Consider the following 14,100-nt stretch of genomic DNA (forward strand, 5'->3'; position numbering starts at 1 on the left):
ACACTGCTGACAAGAACACGTGGCTGCGTGTTATTTTTTGCCTCAATTCAAACGCTGCAGAAGTTGTTCTAATTTACCAACTCCTTCACCCTCAAATCCACCCACATTTCTTCAAAACAAAACCTGAAGCTACATTCACTTCTCGATCTCTGCAGGGGGTTGATGCAAATGCAAATAAGGGTCTCTTGAGTTGGCAAAACACTCATGGGAACAGACGACACCCTGAAACAGAAGATGATGTACCAAAAATGACGTGCTTCTTGGATTTAATTTTAGGGACAGCTTCTAGGGAAATTGTTAGGATGTGAACGATCGACAGAGAATACAAATATGAGGCGAAGAGGGTTCAGTGGTTTCGGTAGATGTTATTTAACAGTTGACTTTGTACCTGAGGCAGGGCTTGCATAACGGTGTCCAGCAAAGCTCTCATCCCCACTGCCATCTTCAAGAGCTTTAATACTGTGGGGACACACATGTACAGAAAATGAGAAAGTGCCTCACCAATATTAAGATTTTTTTTCAGTCTTACATAATATAACAGGGACTCATGCCATCACTCCTTCTGTGAAAATGAGGGGACACAACATTTTCTTCACTTGCAGTCTAATCCTGTGCTGTTAGTGTGATCACATACTTGTATTGGAGATCATTTAAGACAGATGCAGATAGGCTGACTGAGGTCATATCTTCCCTATTAGCAATAAATAATCGGGAAGAATAATAATAAATGCAACAGTAATGATGTACACAGAAAAAAACCCTGAAGTCTGAAGAGAGTTTTCTCTGCAAAGTTTTCACAAACATACACCAATCCTGTAACAAAGTAATCCACAAGGAATATGCACTTGAATCTATGTAACTGGCCAAAACAAAACTTTGCCAGTTTGATGTCACATTACATTGCAGAAAAAGTAGATGATCTAACTTTTAGCAATTTTCAAACCTTTGTCTAAACAACTAATTCACTGTTGCATATAGTCTGTTTGTCTTTTTATAAGTAATAAACGTAAAAACAAAACTGCCAAATCAACATGCGGACAATGATCCGCTGTGGCGACTCTGAACTCACGGGATAAAGAACAAAAAAAATAAACATATTACAAATTGGTCTTATACTTTAGACTTTACTACAGATCTAAACAGGATCAGAGGGTTGTATTTTGTATGTACGGCAGCACTCAATTTGGCAAGATAGAGGTAAATTGTGATTATAGTGGAACCAGTGTCTAGATCCAGATAATTTAGATCTATATACAATCTGGTTATCAGAGACTGAGTGTGCCTGGCTGGCTGTGTGGTGTGAGAGTAATCCATAATGGCTTGCATGCCACTTCTTTTCTTACAACATTACAAACCAGACAAAACTGTTGATCTTCCTTCTGCCTGTCAGCTTTACTCCTCCTGCCGTTTACTCCCTTAGAGCCATTTCTTATCTTTTATCACCTGGACAGTAATCAGCCTTGAGCAAATGGAGAGTTCAGTTTCCTCTTCTGCAGTCATGCCAGATCTATCCCGTTCCTTTATCCCTCTTCAACGTGACCTTCCTAATTGTGAATCACATCCAGCTTTTTCAACCATTCTCTCCAGATACACAATGTTCTCTCAGCCCCTACTGCCCACTTACACTCCTCTGGTCATTTATCCCCTCCTCATTCACTTCACCTAAACTTTTTTCATGCTAACGCCATATTCTTCTAATCTATTTTAAGGTCAGTTTTGAGGTCATTCATCATCCCCACCTTCCCCTTTTATTTCTCCTATCATTTATTCTCTCCATACGTATCCTCATTGTCTTGCAGCTTAAATCACTTAATGTCACGTGTCTTGGCTCTCCCCCACCCTCAGCTATATTTCCTCACCTGGCTACCCTCTCCCTCATCTGTCTTTGCACTTTCTGTCTTTTTCTTTTTTGCTCATTCTCAATGTCGTGTTTCTCAGCTGAGTGTGTTCCTCTGCGCCACTCGGTCAGTTCACAACATGTCTGAGTTTTGCTTTGCAAAAAGGACAAAGAGGGGAATCCCAAGGCCGTAGGTGCTTTACAAGGCATCTTAAAAATAGAGCACTGTGAATGAGACAGGATTGCTTATGTGTCTGTCTGTCTGTTGGGGAAAGGAATAGGTGTTAGTGGAGAGGGAGGAAGGGCTCATACCTCGTGCAATTCTTAGTACTCTCATTATGCGGATTATGGTAGGGTTAATGGGCAGTGAAGCGTTGACCTCAATCTCCTCCAAAGTAATGCCCATGATGGACAACAGCACGATGGCCAGATCCAACTGGTTCCACCTATACAAAGACACAATCATTAGTCCATAACAAAAACTTATTTTCACTAAACACTTTAATAAATGGAGTTGACTTAAACAATTCAATCTAAAAACGATAATTATTAATTTCTCCTAGGTGAATCATTTATTTTATTGCAGCGGTGTGATTGTGAGTCCCAAAGCTTGGACGTGAGCCAAAATAGATTCACAAATTAGATGACCTTCGATAGTCAAAAAGACTTGTTCTGTAACAGAGTGTCACTTTCACAGGGCATCAGCCCATTTCACATGTCAAAGTCAGTTAACTAATGAAAGTACATTATTAAACCGTGAAAACTGTAGTATAATGTGATACAGTCAAAAAGAGCACAAGCTTGGGACCAACAACTTTATATGCTCAAAAATTTGTACTTGAAAGAACTTGAACTTGAGTAGTGGGAATTTATCTGGCGAAGGGAGTATTAAGTAATACACATCGAGTGAGGATATTCAAGTCCTAATATGTCGGCTGCATGATGCTTCACTTGTTTGGGACAAATCCTTTTTTTAAGGCATCAGATGTTTTATTAAATTAAGCATATGTTTAACTTAAAACCAAACCAACCAAACAATGGTTTGATTCTCATTTAATGTCATGGGTATGCAACCTGGATTAGTGTGTCTATAATGGTGACCTGCGCTGTTGTCCAAAAATGATTAAAAACATCAGCCAGACAAACCAATTCACTGGGCGACATTTTTCTTTATTTCAAAATGTGTGGTCAACCGAAAAGAAAAAAAGCTTGACGTGCTCTGAATGTCCCTTTTTCCGCTGGGAGACTCACACATACTGACAAGCTTACTTCAGAACACTGCACAAAGTTATAATGAACTAAACCTTTGAAGGCAACTCCACAATGCTTTTTGAAATACAGAAATATATTTCAGTTTGGCTGATGTGTTTTTAATTGCATTTGAACAACACTAGACGAATAAGCTAAAGCAGGTTGCTGACTGGTGGCCACTAAATGTGAGTAGAGGCAACTCAATGTTAGTTTAGTGTGTGTATGGGGATTGATGATAATATGATCATTTAGAAAATGTCCAAACTTGCCCTTTAAAATATTTCATCTGAGTTTGACAGACAGCTAGTGTCAAGAAGCCAAGGTGCCAATAGATAGTTTTTATGGTGCAGAGATAAAATAATAACACTAAGTTATATACATACAGACCATTTAAACATATACATTTAGGAATGATTACTTGGGGTGTGCAGACTCATGTTATAAGGCAATTTCATTTCTGTATTGTAGACACATTGTGTATCCATCACGTCCTAATCCTCAAAACAAGAAAAGGGTCTTGTTGGCTAAATATTTATTTGCTTGTGTGCACTCGTGTATTGCAGTAATCTCAAACTGGACTGCTGCCAAATTCAAAAAAAGATAATGGTCTATTCCAACAAGGGGAACGGACATCATGGAGCCCTCTGTGGTTAGCTATAGTGGTAAACTGGTAAACGTGAGGTGTTTGTGTTTATTCACTTCTATGTGATGTCTGCTAGATTGCTGTTGTGATTGTGTTTGCGCATTATTGTGTAGTTTTCGGTGGGAAGCCAGGAATTTTAAAGCTATGAAATCATCTAAGGCAGCATGTTTTATTGCTGTTTAATGAGGCCGTTTGTATTCATGCAAGCCTCACTGAGAACCATTCACTGAAGCACCTTAGAAAAAGCTCATTTAGGCTCCTGAAGTCTGCTTCAGATTTTCCACAGAAGTAGAAGTTAAAGAACTGTACCTTGAATCACAAATCTATTAGAATATCACATCCACTAAAACATCAGAACCCTAAAAAAGGTATACGTATGTTTATTTGGGATTTATTTTATTTTTTTTATCTCTGTAAGTGATGAAAAAGGTCAGTATGTCCCTAGAAAGTACGGCAGCTAGGGTACTTAAATACTGACTTGTCCTTGAAGAAGCGCCGGAAGCCGAAGGCCACCAACTTGAAGACAGACTCCAGCACAAAGATAAGGGTGAAGATGTAGTTACAGATTTTCAAAGCCTCGTCCAATTCCTGAGAAAACCAGAGAGAGAAATGATACGTTAAAGGATGAAGAATAATAATCTTTAAATATCCAGCTTAACAAGTCTGTAAACAAAATATTACATTTTCTGTTAGTTCATGAGAGTGAGTGTGGATCTAATCATTACTCATTTATGTGCTGAACTCAAACAATTTGATCTCACCCTATAGTTACTGTTTTACAATTTAGAAGATCACAAACTCTTTCAACTTGATTCTCGTGCTACATCAAACAGTTGTGGAAATACACTATTTCTTTTAGGTAAATGTTCAAATATCCTGCATTTAGACTCTTTAGATGGAATACCAAAATGTGCACAATGGAAACTCCTCCCTCTTCTCCAAAATTAGCTATTACATTAATAGATCACTCAGTGCTCTCTACTTCTCCCGCTCTCCTTTTCTATGAAAAGGCCATTAGAATCAAAGCGTTCATTTTTTTGGCCTGTGGGAGAGATCACAGCACCCGTCTGCATGTAAGAACTGACCTTTTGCAGGGAGGCATGGAGAGAACTGGTGGTCAGTAGGGATTTCAAGTAAATCCTCATTGGTTGCAATTTATCAACCAGCAGCCAGTTCCAGTTTATGGTACATCTATTTATTTTGCAACTTTCTACCCAACAATCTTACATTCTGTTATCCCGAACTATCTTCAGCTCTGCCACTGTTACAATGACTGCATTACCCTCACCCCAAAATTTTCTATTCCACCAACACCCTTCAAAAGTGACATTCCACTCTACCCAACAACCATATATTTAACCCAAAGATCTGCATTTATTTATTTTTTTGTTATCTCAAAATCTCTCGTTCCACCAAAAAACTTCAATCTGACCCAACAACCTTATATTTTATGAGAGGCAAATCCTCTAACAATCTTCTGATTGAACTAATGATATTCTAATCTAGACAGCCTTCGATTTGACTCAGGTCATTTCACTCTACCCAAAAATATTATTTTCCACCCAAAGAACTACTGTTTTAATCAGCCTTTTATTTTACTGGATAAATTGATCTACTAACAAGCAACTTTCTATTTTTGCCTCCAAAACTCCAATTCTACCCAAGAACCCTCCACAAGAACTTCAATAATCTACAGCCACCTTATATTCTACACAAGAGCTTAAAACTTCTATTTTAAACATTAGCTCATGATTATCTACAGACATAGAAATAAATCTTAAATATTCCAACCTATTCAACCAAACCAGTTTGTATACTATCTTTATAGGGCTAAATTAGTAGAATAATGATGTAAATTTATTCCTTTATGAAATTTATTCCTTTATGAATTTATTTTATAAGTTTGTGAAAACTGACTCAAGTAGCTGTGTTTTTACACAATACTTCCTACAGTCTTATAGTCTGTGAAATTCGTGCATGTACAGTGATTTTTCTGTTTTTTCTGTTTCCTTTAGCTCAGGCTAATGCTTACAGGCTGCACTGTGTCTTACACGCTTTGCTCCCAACTGCAGTGAAGCCCACTGACGTAGCCACAAGGTTGGATGGAGAAGCATAGATCCACTGCTACCGCCACTGACGTAAGCCACCTTTACCCATCTTTGTGTTGGCCAAGGTGTTTTGTGCTTGACTTTATTCCTTTTTAGTCAATCTAGTTATTGCAGATTATGATCATTCACTTACATAATTGGGTTTTTGCTAACATGCAGCTTAGCACAATTAATCTTTCATCTAAAATATTACAAACAAAAAAATCATATTTCTAAATCAAATTGTTTACCCCAACACTAACATTTGTCTTACAAAGTGAAACCTTATCACTCAGACCATAGTGACTAAAAAAATACTAACATGTTTTATTTTATTTAGCGTAAACCAAGCTTACATTAAAATGAAAAGGACTTCTTTATTGTGTGGTTTGTACTTCGTTATATTTTTCAAATGAGAAACTAAAAAATTGTGTAATATGATTTACCAGCCTTCTAGCCTTTGTTGTATAATTCTAATATAAAACTATGCTCTGTGCATCTCCATATATCCTCAGAGCTGCATCAGAGGGTTTCACTGCATTTTGAGCGCAGACTGTAAGACTCTGAACTATGCATCCTGTAAAGATGAGTCTGTGAGCGAGTGCTAAAGGCAAAGAAAACCTTCAAAAACGGACAAGTCCTGGTAAACACAGGTAAATCTCTCAGACAAGTAAAAAGTCCATCAACTGAGAGTCGCTTAACAAATTTAAATTAAGTACACACAGAGGGAGACAGAGTTACACTACTCTCCACCGTGTGTACAAATAATTACACTGCTAATTTAAACCTTACATAACTTCAGTGGACTGATGTTGTGAATGTATTAGTGCAATGGCACCACACTTTTCATCAATTCTCCTTTCTAATCAGCCATATAAAACAATTGAACTGTTTAGGAAAAGTGTAAACTTTTTGACATTTCTAACCTTTAATGTACTACACGAAAAATCTTTTTCTCTATTCTACCTTACAACCCTTCATTCTTCTTCTTCTAAAGTGCCTCAGTACATCCTTATAGTGTATATTCTAATCTGCTCACTTCTCATATCTCTGGTTCTTTCCTTTTTTTTATCCTGCATCGCTTCATCATTATTATTTTGGATCTTCACCAATTCATAATAGTAATATGTTCCTGTACTTTCCCTCAGCCATCTTCTGTTCCACCTTCATGTGAGACTTCGAATCAGCCATACGGCAACACCTTAAATGTAATTTTAACAAATTGTGTTATTTTTAAAAGGTATTATATACAGTGCATTCAGAAAATTTTCCGACACCCTTCACGTTTTTCAAACTTGTTATTTTGCAGCCTGGTACTATAGTTGTTTAAATTCTTTTTTTTTTTTTCATTAATACTCACCCTAATGACAAAATGAAAACATAACTTGAAAATTTATGAAAATGGAAAAACTGGAAAGTGAGATTTGCAACAACACTTGAAATTTAGCTCAGGTGTCTCACATTTCCCTTAACAATTGCTGCGATGCTTCTACACCTTGACTGGAGTCAACCTGTGGTAAATTATATTAATTGGACATAATTTGGAAAGGCGCACACCTCTCTATAGAAGGCCTCACAGCTGATAATGCATACTGTACCTGAGTGAAAGCCATGAGGTCACAGGAACTGCCTGTAGAGGGGAAGGCTACAAAAATATTTCTGTTTGGCCTCCAGAATTCTCAAACGAAAGTAGTTTGGCACAACCAGGAATTTTCCAAGAGCTGGTTGCCCCACCACACTGAGCAATCAGGGGAGAAGGGCCTTAGTAAGAGAGGCCACCAAGAACCTTATGGTCACTCTGATTGAGCTCCAAAGATTCTGTGTGGAGTTGGGACAAAGTTCCAAAAGGACAACTATCGCTGCAGCCCTCCACCGATCTGGGCTTTATAGCAGAGTGGTTAGAAAAAAGCCTCGAATCAGTGCATAACACATGAAAGCCTGCTTGGAGTTTGCAAAAAAGAACTAAAAGGACTCTCAACCCTGTGAGGAACACGATTCTCTGGTCTCATGAAACCAAGACGTAATTCTAAACGTTAAGCAACCAGGCACCACTCATCACCTGCCAATACCATCCCTCAAGTGAAGAATGGTGGTGGCAGCATCATGCTATGGGGGTGTTTTTCCCTTGCACGGACTGGGAGACTGGTCAGGGTTGAGGAAAAGCTCAATGGAGTAAAGTACAGAGATATCCTCAATGAAAACGTGTTCCACAGTACTCAGGACCTCAAGCTGGGCTCATGGTTCACCTTTCAACATGACAATCAACAATCCTAAGCACACAGCCAAGACAACGCAGAACTGGCTAAGAGAGAACTCTGTAAATGTCCTGGAGTGGACCAGCTAATGGCCTGGATGTCCCACAATTTTTTACTTCTAAACTCAGACAAAAATGAAGTCAGAGTATTTAGGCCCAAAAATCTCAGAGATATGATGTCCAACCATATTCTTACTGTAGATGGCATAAGTCTGGCCTCCAGTACTACTGCAAGGAACCTTGAAATTATTTTTGACCAGGATTTGTCCTTTACCTCACACATAAAACAAATCTCTAGAACAGCCTTCTTCCACCTACAGAACATTGCCAAAATTAGGAGCACCCTTTCTCAAAGTGATGCCGAAAAACTGGTCCATGCATTTGTTACCTCTAGGTTGGACTACTGTAATTCCCTACTTTCAGGATGCCCCAGTAACTCCCTAAAGAGCCTGCAATTAATCCAAAATGCTGCAGCAAGCGTGCAGACTGGAACTAGCAAGAGAGATCATATTTCATCTTCACTAGCTTTTCTATATAGAATAGAGATTCTAAGAATAGAATCTCTATTCTAAGAATAGAATTTAAAACCTGCTTCTTACATATAAAGCTCTGAATGTTCAGGCTCCATCATATATAGAAGATCTCATAGCACCATATCATCCCAGTAGACCACTTCGATCTCAGAATACAGGCCTACTTGTGGTTCCCAGAATTTCCAAAGGTAGAATGGGAGGCAGAGGCCTTTCGTTATCAAGCTTGTGTCCTGATGAACCAGCTCCCATTTCTGATTTGGGAAGCAGACACCCTCTCTACTTTTAAGTCTAAGCTTAAAACCTTCTTTTTTCATAAAGCTTATACTTAGTTATAGTTATGCTGCTATAGGCTTAGACTGCTGGGGGACCCACCCCCCAATGCACTGAGCTCCTTTCCTCCTCTTGACCCTCTCTCCTCTCCTCTCACCAGACAATTGTCACCACTGTATGTATTGTCATTAACTCTGTGTGTTTTCGCCCGTAGTTGTCTTTGTCCTTCTCTGTCACCCTCTCTCTGTCTCTTTCTGCAGGTGTCCCCGGCTTTGAACCTGTGTGTTTTCCATTGTGCAGCTATTGGTCCTACTAACCTGCCTGATGTTTTGTTGTTGCTTTTGTTGCACTTTTCTTTTCTCTCTTCACTTTCCACTCACCCCAACCGGTCAAGGCAGATGGCCGCCCAGCCTGAGCCTGGTTCTGCTGGAGGTTTCTTCCTTGGCTTGCTCAAGGGGGAATTGTTGGGTTCTCTCTATACATCTTTAGACTCTTGACTTTATTCTGTGAAGTGCCTTGAGATGACTTTTATTGTGAATTGGTGCTATATAAATAAAGTTGAATTGAATTGAACATCTCTGGAGACCTGAAATTGGCTGTTTACCAATGGTCTCCATCCAACCTGACTGAGCTTAAGAGGAATGGCAGATAATCCCCTCATTAAGGGGGCATAGCTTGCTGTGTCATACCCCCACCAAAAAACTGTAAGGCTGTAACTGCTTCCTAAGGTGCTTCAACAAAGTACTGAGTAAAGGTTCTGAATATATAAGTACATTTGATTTTTCATTTTTTCTTTTTAATACATTTCAAAAATCTTTCAATTTGTAATTAGACATGAGTGTAGATTATTAAGGAAACAAAACAATTTAATCAACTTTAGAATCAGGCTGCAACATAACAAAACAATAGGGTAGGATTGATCACGTATTTTAACAAACTTCAACATAATCATTATGACCCCTGTAAATATCACTAAGAGTGATGTAATTGCAACAAGGTATAAAATAATTAGGCCCAATATTTCCCCACCTTCCTCCCCCCACATCTGACCTTGGGCTGCTTGTAGTGCTCCATGGACATGGTGATGACATTGAGCCCTATAACGATGGTGATGAACAGGTCCAGGTAGTGGCTGGTGCACATCTTATGGATGAGCAGACGAGTGGGGGAGTAATCAGAGTAGTACGGCTTATTCTGAGCTTCTGTTGGAAGTGGGAAGAAGTGGGGGTTGGGGTGCAGGGAGTGGGAAGGAAGAGGAAGGGGATGGGGATGGTATTCAAGAAGTGAGATATGAGGAAATATACTGGGAAACTGCACAATAGACCTGTTGCACTGAGGACTGGAGCAACCAATGGTGCTTTAAAAATAAGTGGTTAGAAATTTATTAAAATCACTTATGATGGTTTACTCACATTAAGAATGTAAAATATGCAAAGAGAGATGTGAAGAGATTAAAAAAAGAGGCAGACCAGATAATGGACAGAGGTGCCAGACTCCAGCCAAGCCCCCCCATGACCTGCAGTCATAACTAATAAAATCAAATTTGATCTCTGTAAATCAACAATGATTTAAATTAACCCTCCCCTGAGCGAGAGAGATAGGAGCTAAAAGACATTGCTCAATGTTGGAGACTCAGGAGGCTGCTGTCAGGACAGCTCAGTCTGGAGATTTGGCCATTGCTTCCTCTGCGATCATTATGTGACTCATCCTCTTCTTATCAAGTGCGAGAATGTCACAAAGGAGAAATATTTTCCACACTCATCCAACTTTGTTCCTAACCTCCATCCTCTATTCAGAGAGAAGAGATGGATGTGCTGGATTTAGTTGGAATAAGAAAGAGGAGGCTCACCCTGTTGCCTTATTGCTCCATCAGTGAATGAGAGGTTGTAAGTGACAATGGAAATCGAACAACGTTGTGTACAGTTCATACGTGTACAGTGTACATGTGTGCGGGCTTAGTGTTTTCCCTATCATTGCAAATACAGCATTCACTCACATTGCCGAGTAAGCAGACTCTGTTAACAGAATAAAGAAATGCAGCCAACCTTTATCTTACATATATAAATTATAAATCATTTATAAATCCTACTTGGAGGACTGTTTAGGGTAATCTGGAGGATAATCTGGATATATATGCATGCGTCTGCAAACCGATGTCAGGATGGGTGTATCCACATCATTTTTTTTGCTATTGTTCTGATTATTTGTGAAATATGTATTATGTAGTTTTCCAGACTTTAGTAATCTTTAGTTGTTTTCATAGGTTTCTTGATTAATTTGATTGAAACTGTTGGTTGTGTGTTGTTTTGAGGGACCCCAGGAAAGACTAGTGACCCCTTTGCAGTAACTAATGCAGATCCAAATAAAGAATAAAGAATTATATTTGTATTCTGGATCACTGTTGCTGAGAGCTATCTTTGCACCTGCAGGTAATTATTGCTATTCACCTCAGGAGATGACTCTGGATTCTTGGACGGCTTAACCTCAGGAAAGGCTGTGTGGAGTTGGACAGTTCCTGGACTCCTATTAAAATGTGCTTGCCAGGCAGTGAAAATAATGTGGCTTTCAATGTGCTTGATTTGGCTTTTTACATAAAGGACTACAACAGGTTAATAAGTTCATGTACATACTGGGGTTGTCTCTGCACCAACAGTTCATCTTGACAACTGCTTTTTATAAATTAAGATATACTTTTGGACATTTCACTGTATTGCCCAGCAAGCAGAGAGTGATAAAGAATCTTCTGGGCATGTATTTGAATCAGGGCAGTTAGGTGTAGTCCTTTGTGGATGCAACAGCTTGGTTCATTCACAGGAAATTACTATTAACAATATCCTCCATCATCTTTGGATGAGCAAACATTATTTTTACTCTGTTCTACTTACTGTGCAGGTGCAACGCAAACTCTGGCAGACAGACAAAAAGAACATCACTCTCCTTGTCTCACCTCTATGTTCCCTCATTCATCTGAATGTAATGTAAATTAAGTTAAATACAAATATTTACTATTTACATGTGTACATGAAAATATGGGTCCAAGAAAAAAAAATGATCCATTTACTGTATGTTAAATGGCAAAAGCATTCCTTAATTGCTTTAATAAAAAGAAATTTGTGGAAGTAAGAGAGCATTGTCCATAATCTCATAGATGAGGCAGAAAGGGCAATATCGGAACGAGAGATAAAAAGGATGAGGAATAAGAAATGATCAATTTATTCCCCATCGAAGAGCTAAATTACACCCTCTACCCCAAATCTCCTGCTTTTGCATCCACTACTCTATTCCCCTCCACAGAGAAAAGAAAAGAGCTGCTCGTGGGGAATGAGGAATGGAGTTCATAGTCTCCTGTCAAGCTGGAACAGATATTAATTGGAAGAATGAAGAAATTATTTAGCTCTTGTTCCCACCTACTCCACTTTCTCTCATCATTTCTCTCTTCTCCTTCACTGATGTGGCAGGTGCAGCCTCCTCTCTCAGACTTATAAGGAAAAAAAGATGAAATGCCTGTTATTGGCATGTCCATCCGCATGTTTGACACCAATTATGGGTACATAACCAGACCATACTGAGCAGTCATCTCACAGAGACTTGGATCTCATTACATTATATTTGATAAATAAATGCACTTAAGGCAATTTCTATAGGGCATAATACGGCTTTTTTTTGTGACCCAAATGCAGTAGGATTAGTTGTTTTATTTTAAAGTGACCCACAAAAACAAGTTAGAGAGTCCACTGCATCTTTTCTTCCTTTTATGTCCACGGGATATGGCCGTGCCAAATTAGGGCTCCACGGCTTGAGATAGGCAGCGGCTATTCTTACTGATGTAGTGATATCCCCTAGCACCACCAGGGTGGGGCATCTCTCTTCTGGCTCTTTATTTTCAAGCATGGCACCGACTTGTGAATATCTGACTTGGAACATTTACAATATTCTGCCTTTGTTTAATGCAGTTAAAATCACAACATGCAAAGCATATTCACCCTCTCGGAAAAGCTCGTTTTTGGTCTCATCAGCCCACAGTTCTTCCATTTAAGAGCTTCCCACATGCCTTCAATCAATCTAGCTAAAATTTAATTTTGATCCCCTTTTCCCCCCATCCTCACTCATATACTACTAAATATTGTTTAAAAGGTATTTATTCATAAACCAGCTAATTCGATCATTATCATAACATACAGTGGTTCAGTTGGGCACCTGCTTTATTGTACTCTACTGTACCAACCAGTAAGCTGAATGCCATATTGCACCTGTATTAAATATGACAAAAGCCAGTGGCAGTACATGATGTAACTTAAAGTGTAAAGCTTATTTTTATAAAGCATCTCTTTTCATAGCTGAATGAGCTTCGAGCATGTATTTATGTTTGTACAACACAAAAAAACAGCAAAACTAAAACTAGCTCAGCCTTTCTACTGAAAAACAGGTGCTCGGACTCTAAAATGTTTCCAGTGGACACCATGACTGAGCCGTAACTTAGCTGTAGCACAGGTTGAATACACAGCAGCCACATCCTGTGAACAATTTGGTTTTAGGTTTACTGAATGGCTTTGCTGACGGTACTGAGATCTGAAGCCCCTGATGAAAATCTGTCCGAGGTCTGACTTACCAGAAGTCAGTAAAGGTTTTAGGAAAGCTCTAAAGATGTAAATAACAACCCGTCCAAAAACAACCCTCGTTCCTCTTGCAGTGCACTCACCTTCTCCATTCATGAACACCTACCCAAAAACCGCACCCTTGGTAGTGAGGATGTTAAGGACTGAGGATTCTGTCCAGGAGTTGCTTTTGGACGTGGCCACGCTCAAAAACATAATCCATACATTTCCGAGGCGGTCTTTGTTGGGAAATACAGACACAGTATAGGTCCTTGGTTGTGGGCCTGATGAGTAAGGACACCACAGCACAGCACAATGGGTATACTGTAACCGTGTGGGTGAGCAAAGGTTGGGATCTGGAGTATGGGTCAGGAAGACAGTGGACCCACAGCTGTCCAGAATACAGTGATCAAGTGAGAGCATCTAGCGTAGGTTATGAAGTGGAAGGGATGTTGTGTGGGCTACTGTGAAGAAATGCAGGCCTGATCATTGACTTCAAAACAACGAGACAATACTGTGACATTTTGATTCAATATCTTATCCTTTGCTGGATCTCCTATAACCGTGTCTGAAGGTTGTTTGCATATGGGTTTTATCAGAGATTTGCAAAAATCGGGATATCAGTGGTAA

The 14,100-nt window shown here is 39.2% G+C and overlaps 1 protein-coding gene across 1 annotated transcript in view; it reads right to left on the bottom strand.

Annotated features, from left to right (window-relative positions):
* Positions 1–14,100, bottom strand: part of cacna1g (calcium channel, voltage-dependent, T type, alpha 1G subunit) — a 256,257-nt gene that overhangs the window by 19,845 nt on the left and 222,312 nt on the right. The window contains exons 29-32 of the mRNA XM_067487999.1: positions 9,926–10,077; positions 4,210–4,319; positions 2,150–2,283; positions 389–459 (exon numbers count right to left, since the gene is read on the bottom strand). Of these exons, the coding sequence (XP_067344100.1) occupies positions 389–459; positions 2,150–2,283; positions 4,210–4,319; positions 9,926–10,077 (467 nt within the window). The remainder of the gene's footprint in view (positions 1–388; positions 460–2,149; positions 2,284–4,209; positions 4,320–9,925; positions 10,078–14,100) is intronic.

Source organism: Channa argus, chromosome 20, assembly GCF_033026475.1.
Source record: "Channa argus isolate prfri chromosome 20, Channa argus male v1.0, whole genome shotgun sequence".
In the NCBI taxonomy this organism is placed as follows: domain Eukaryota; kingdom Metazoa; phylum Chordata; class Actinopteri; order Anabantiformes; family Channidae; genus Channa; species Channa argus.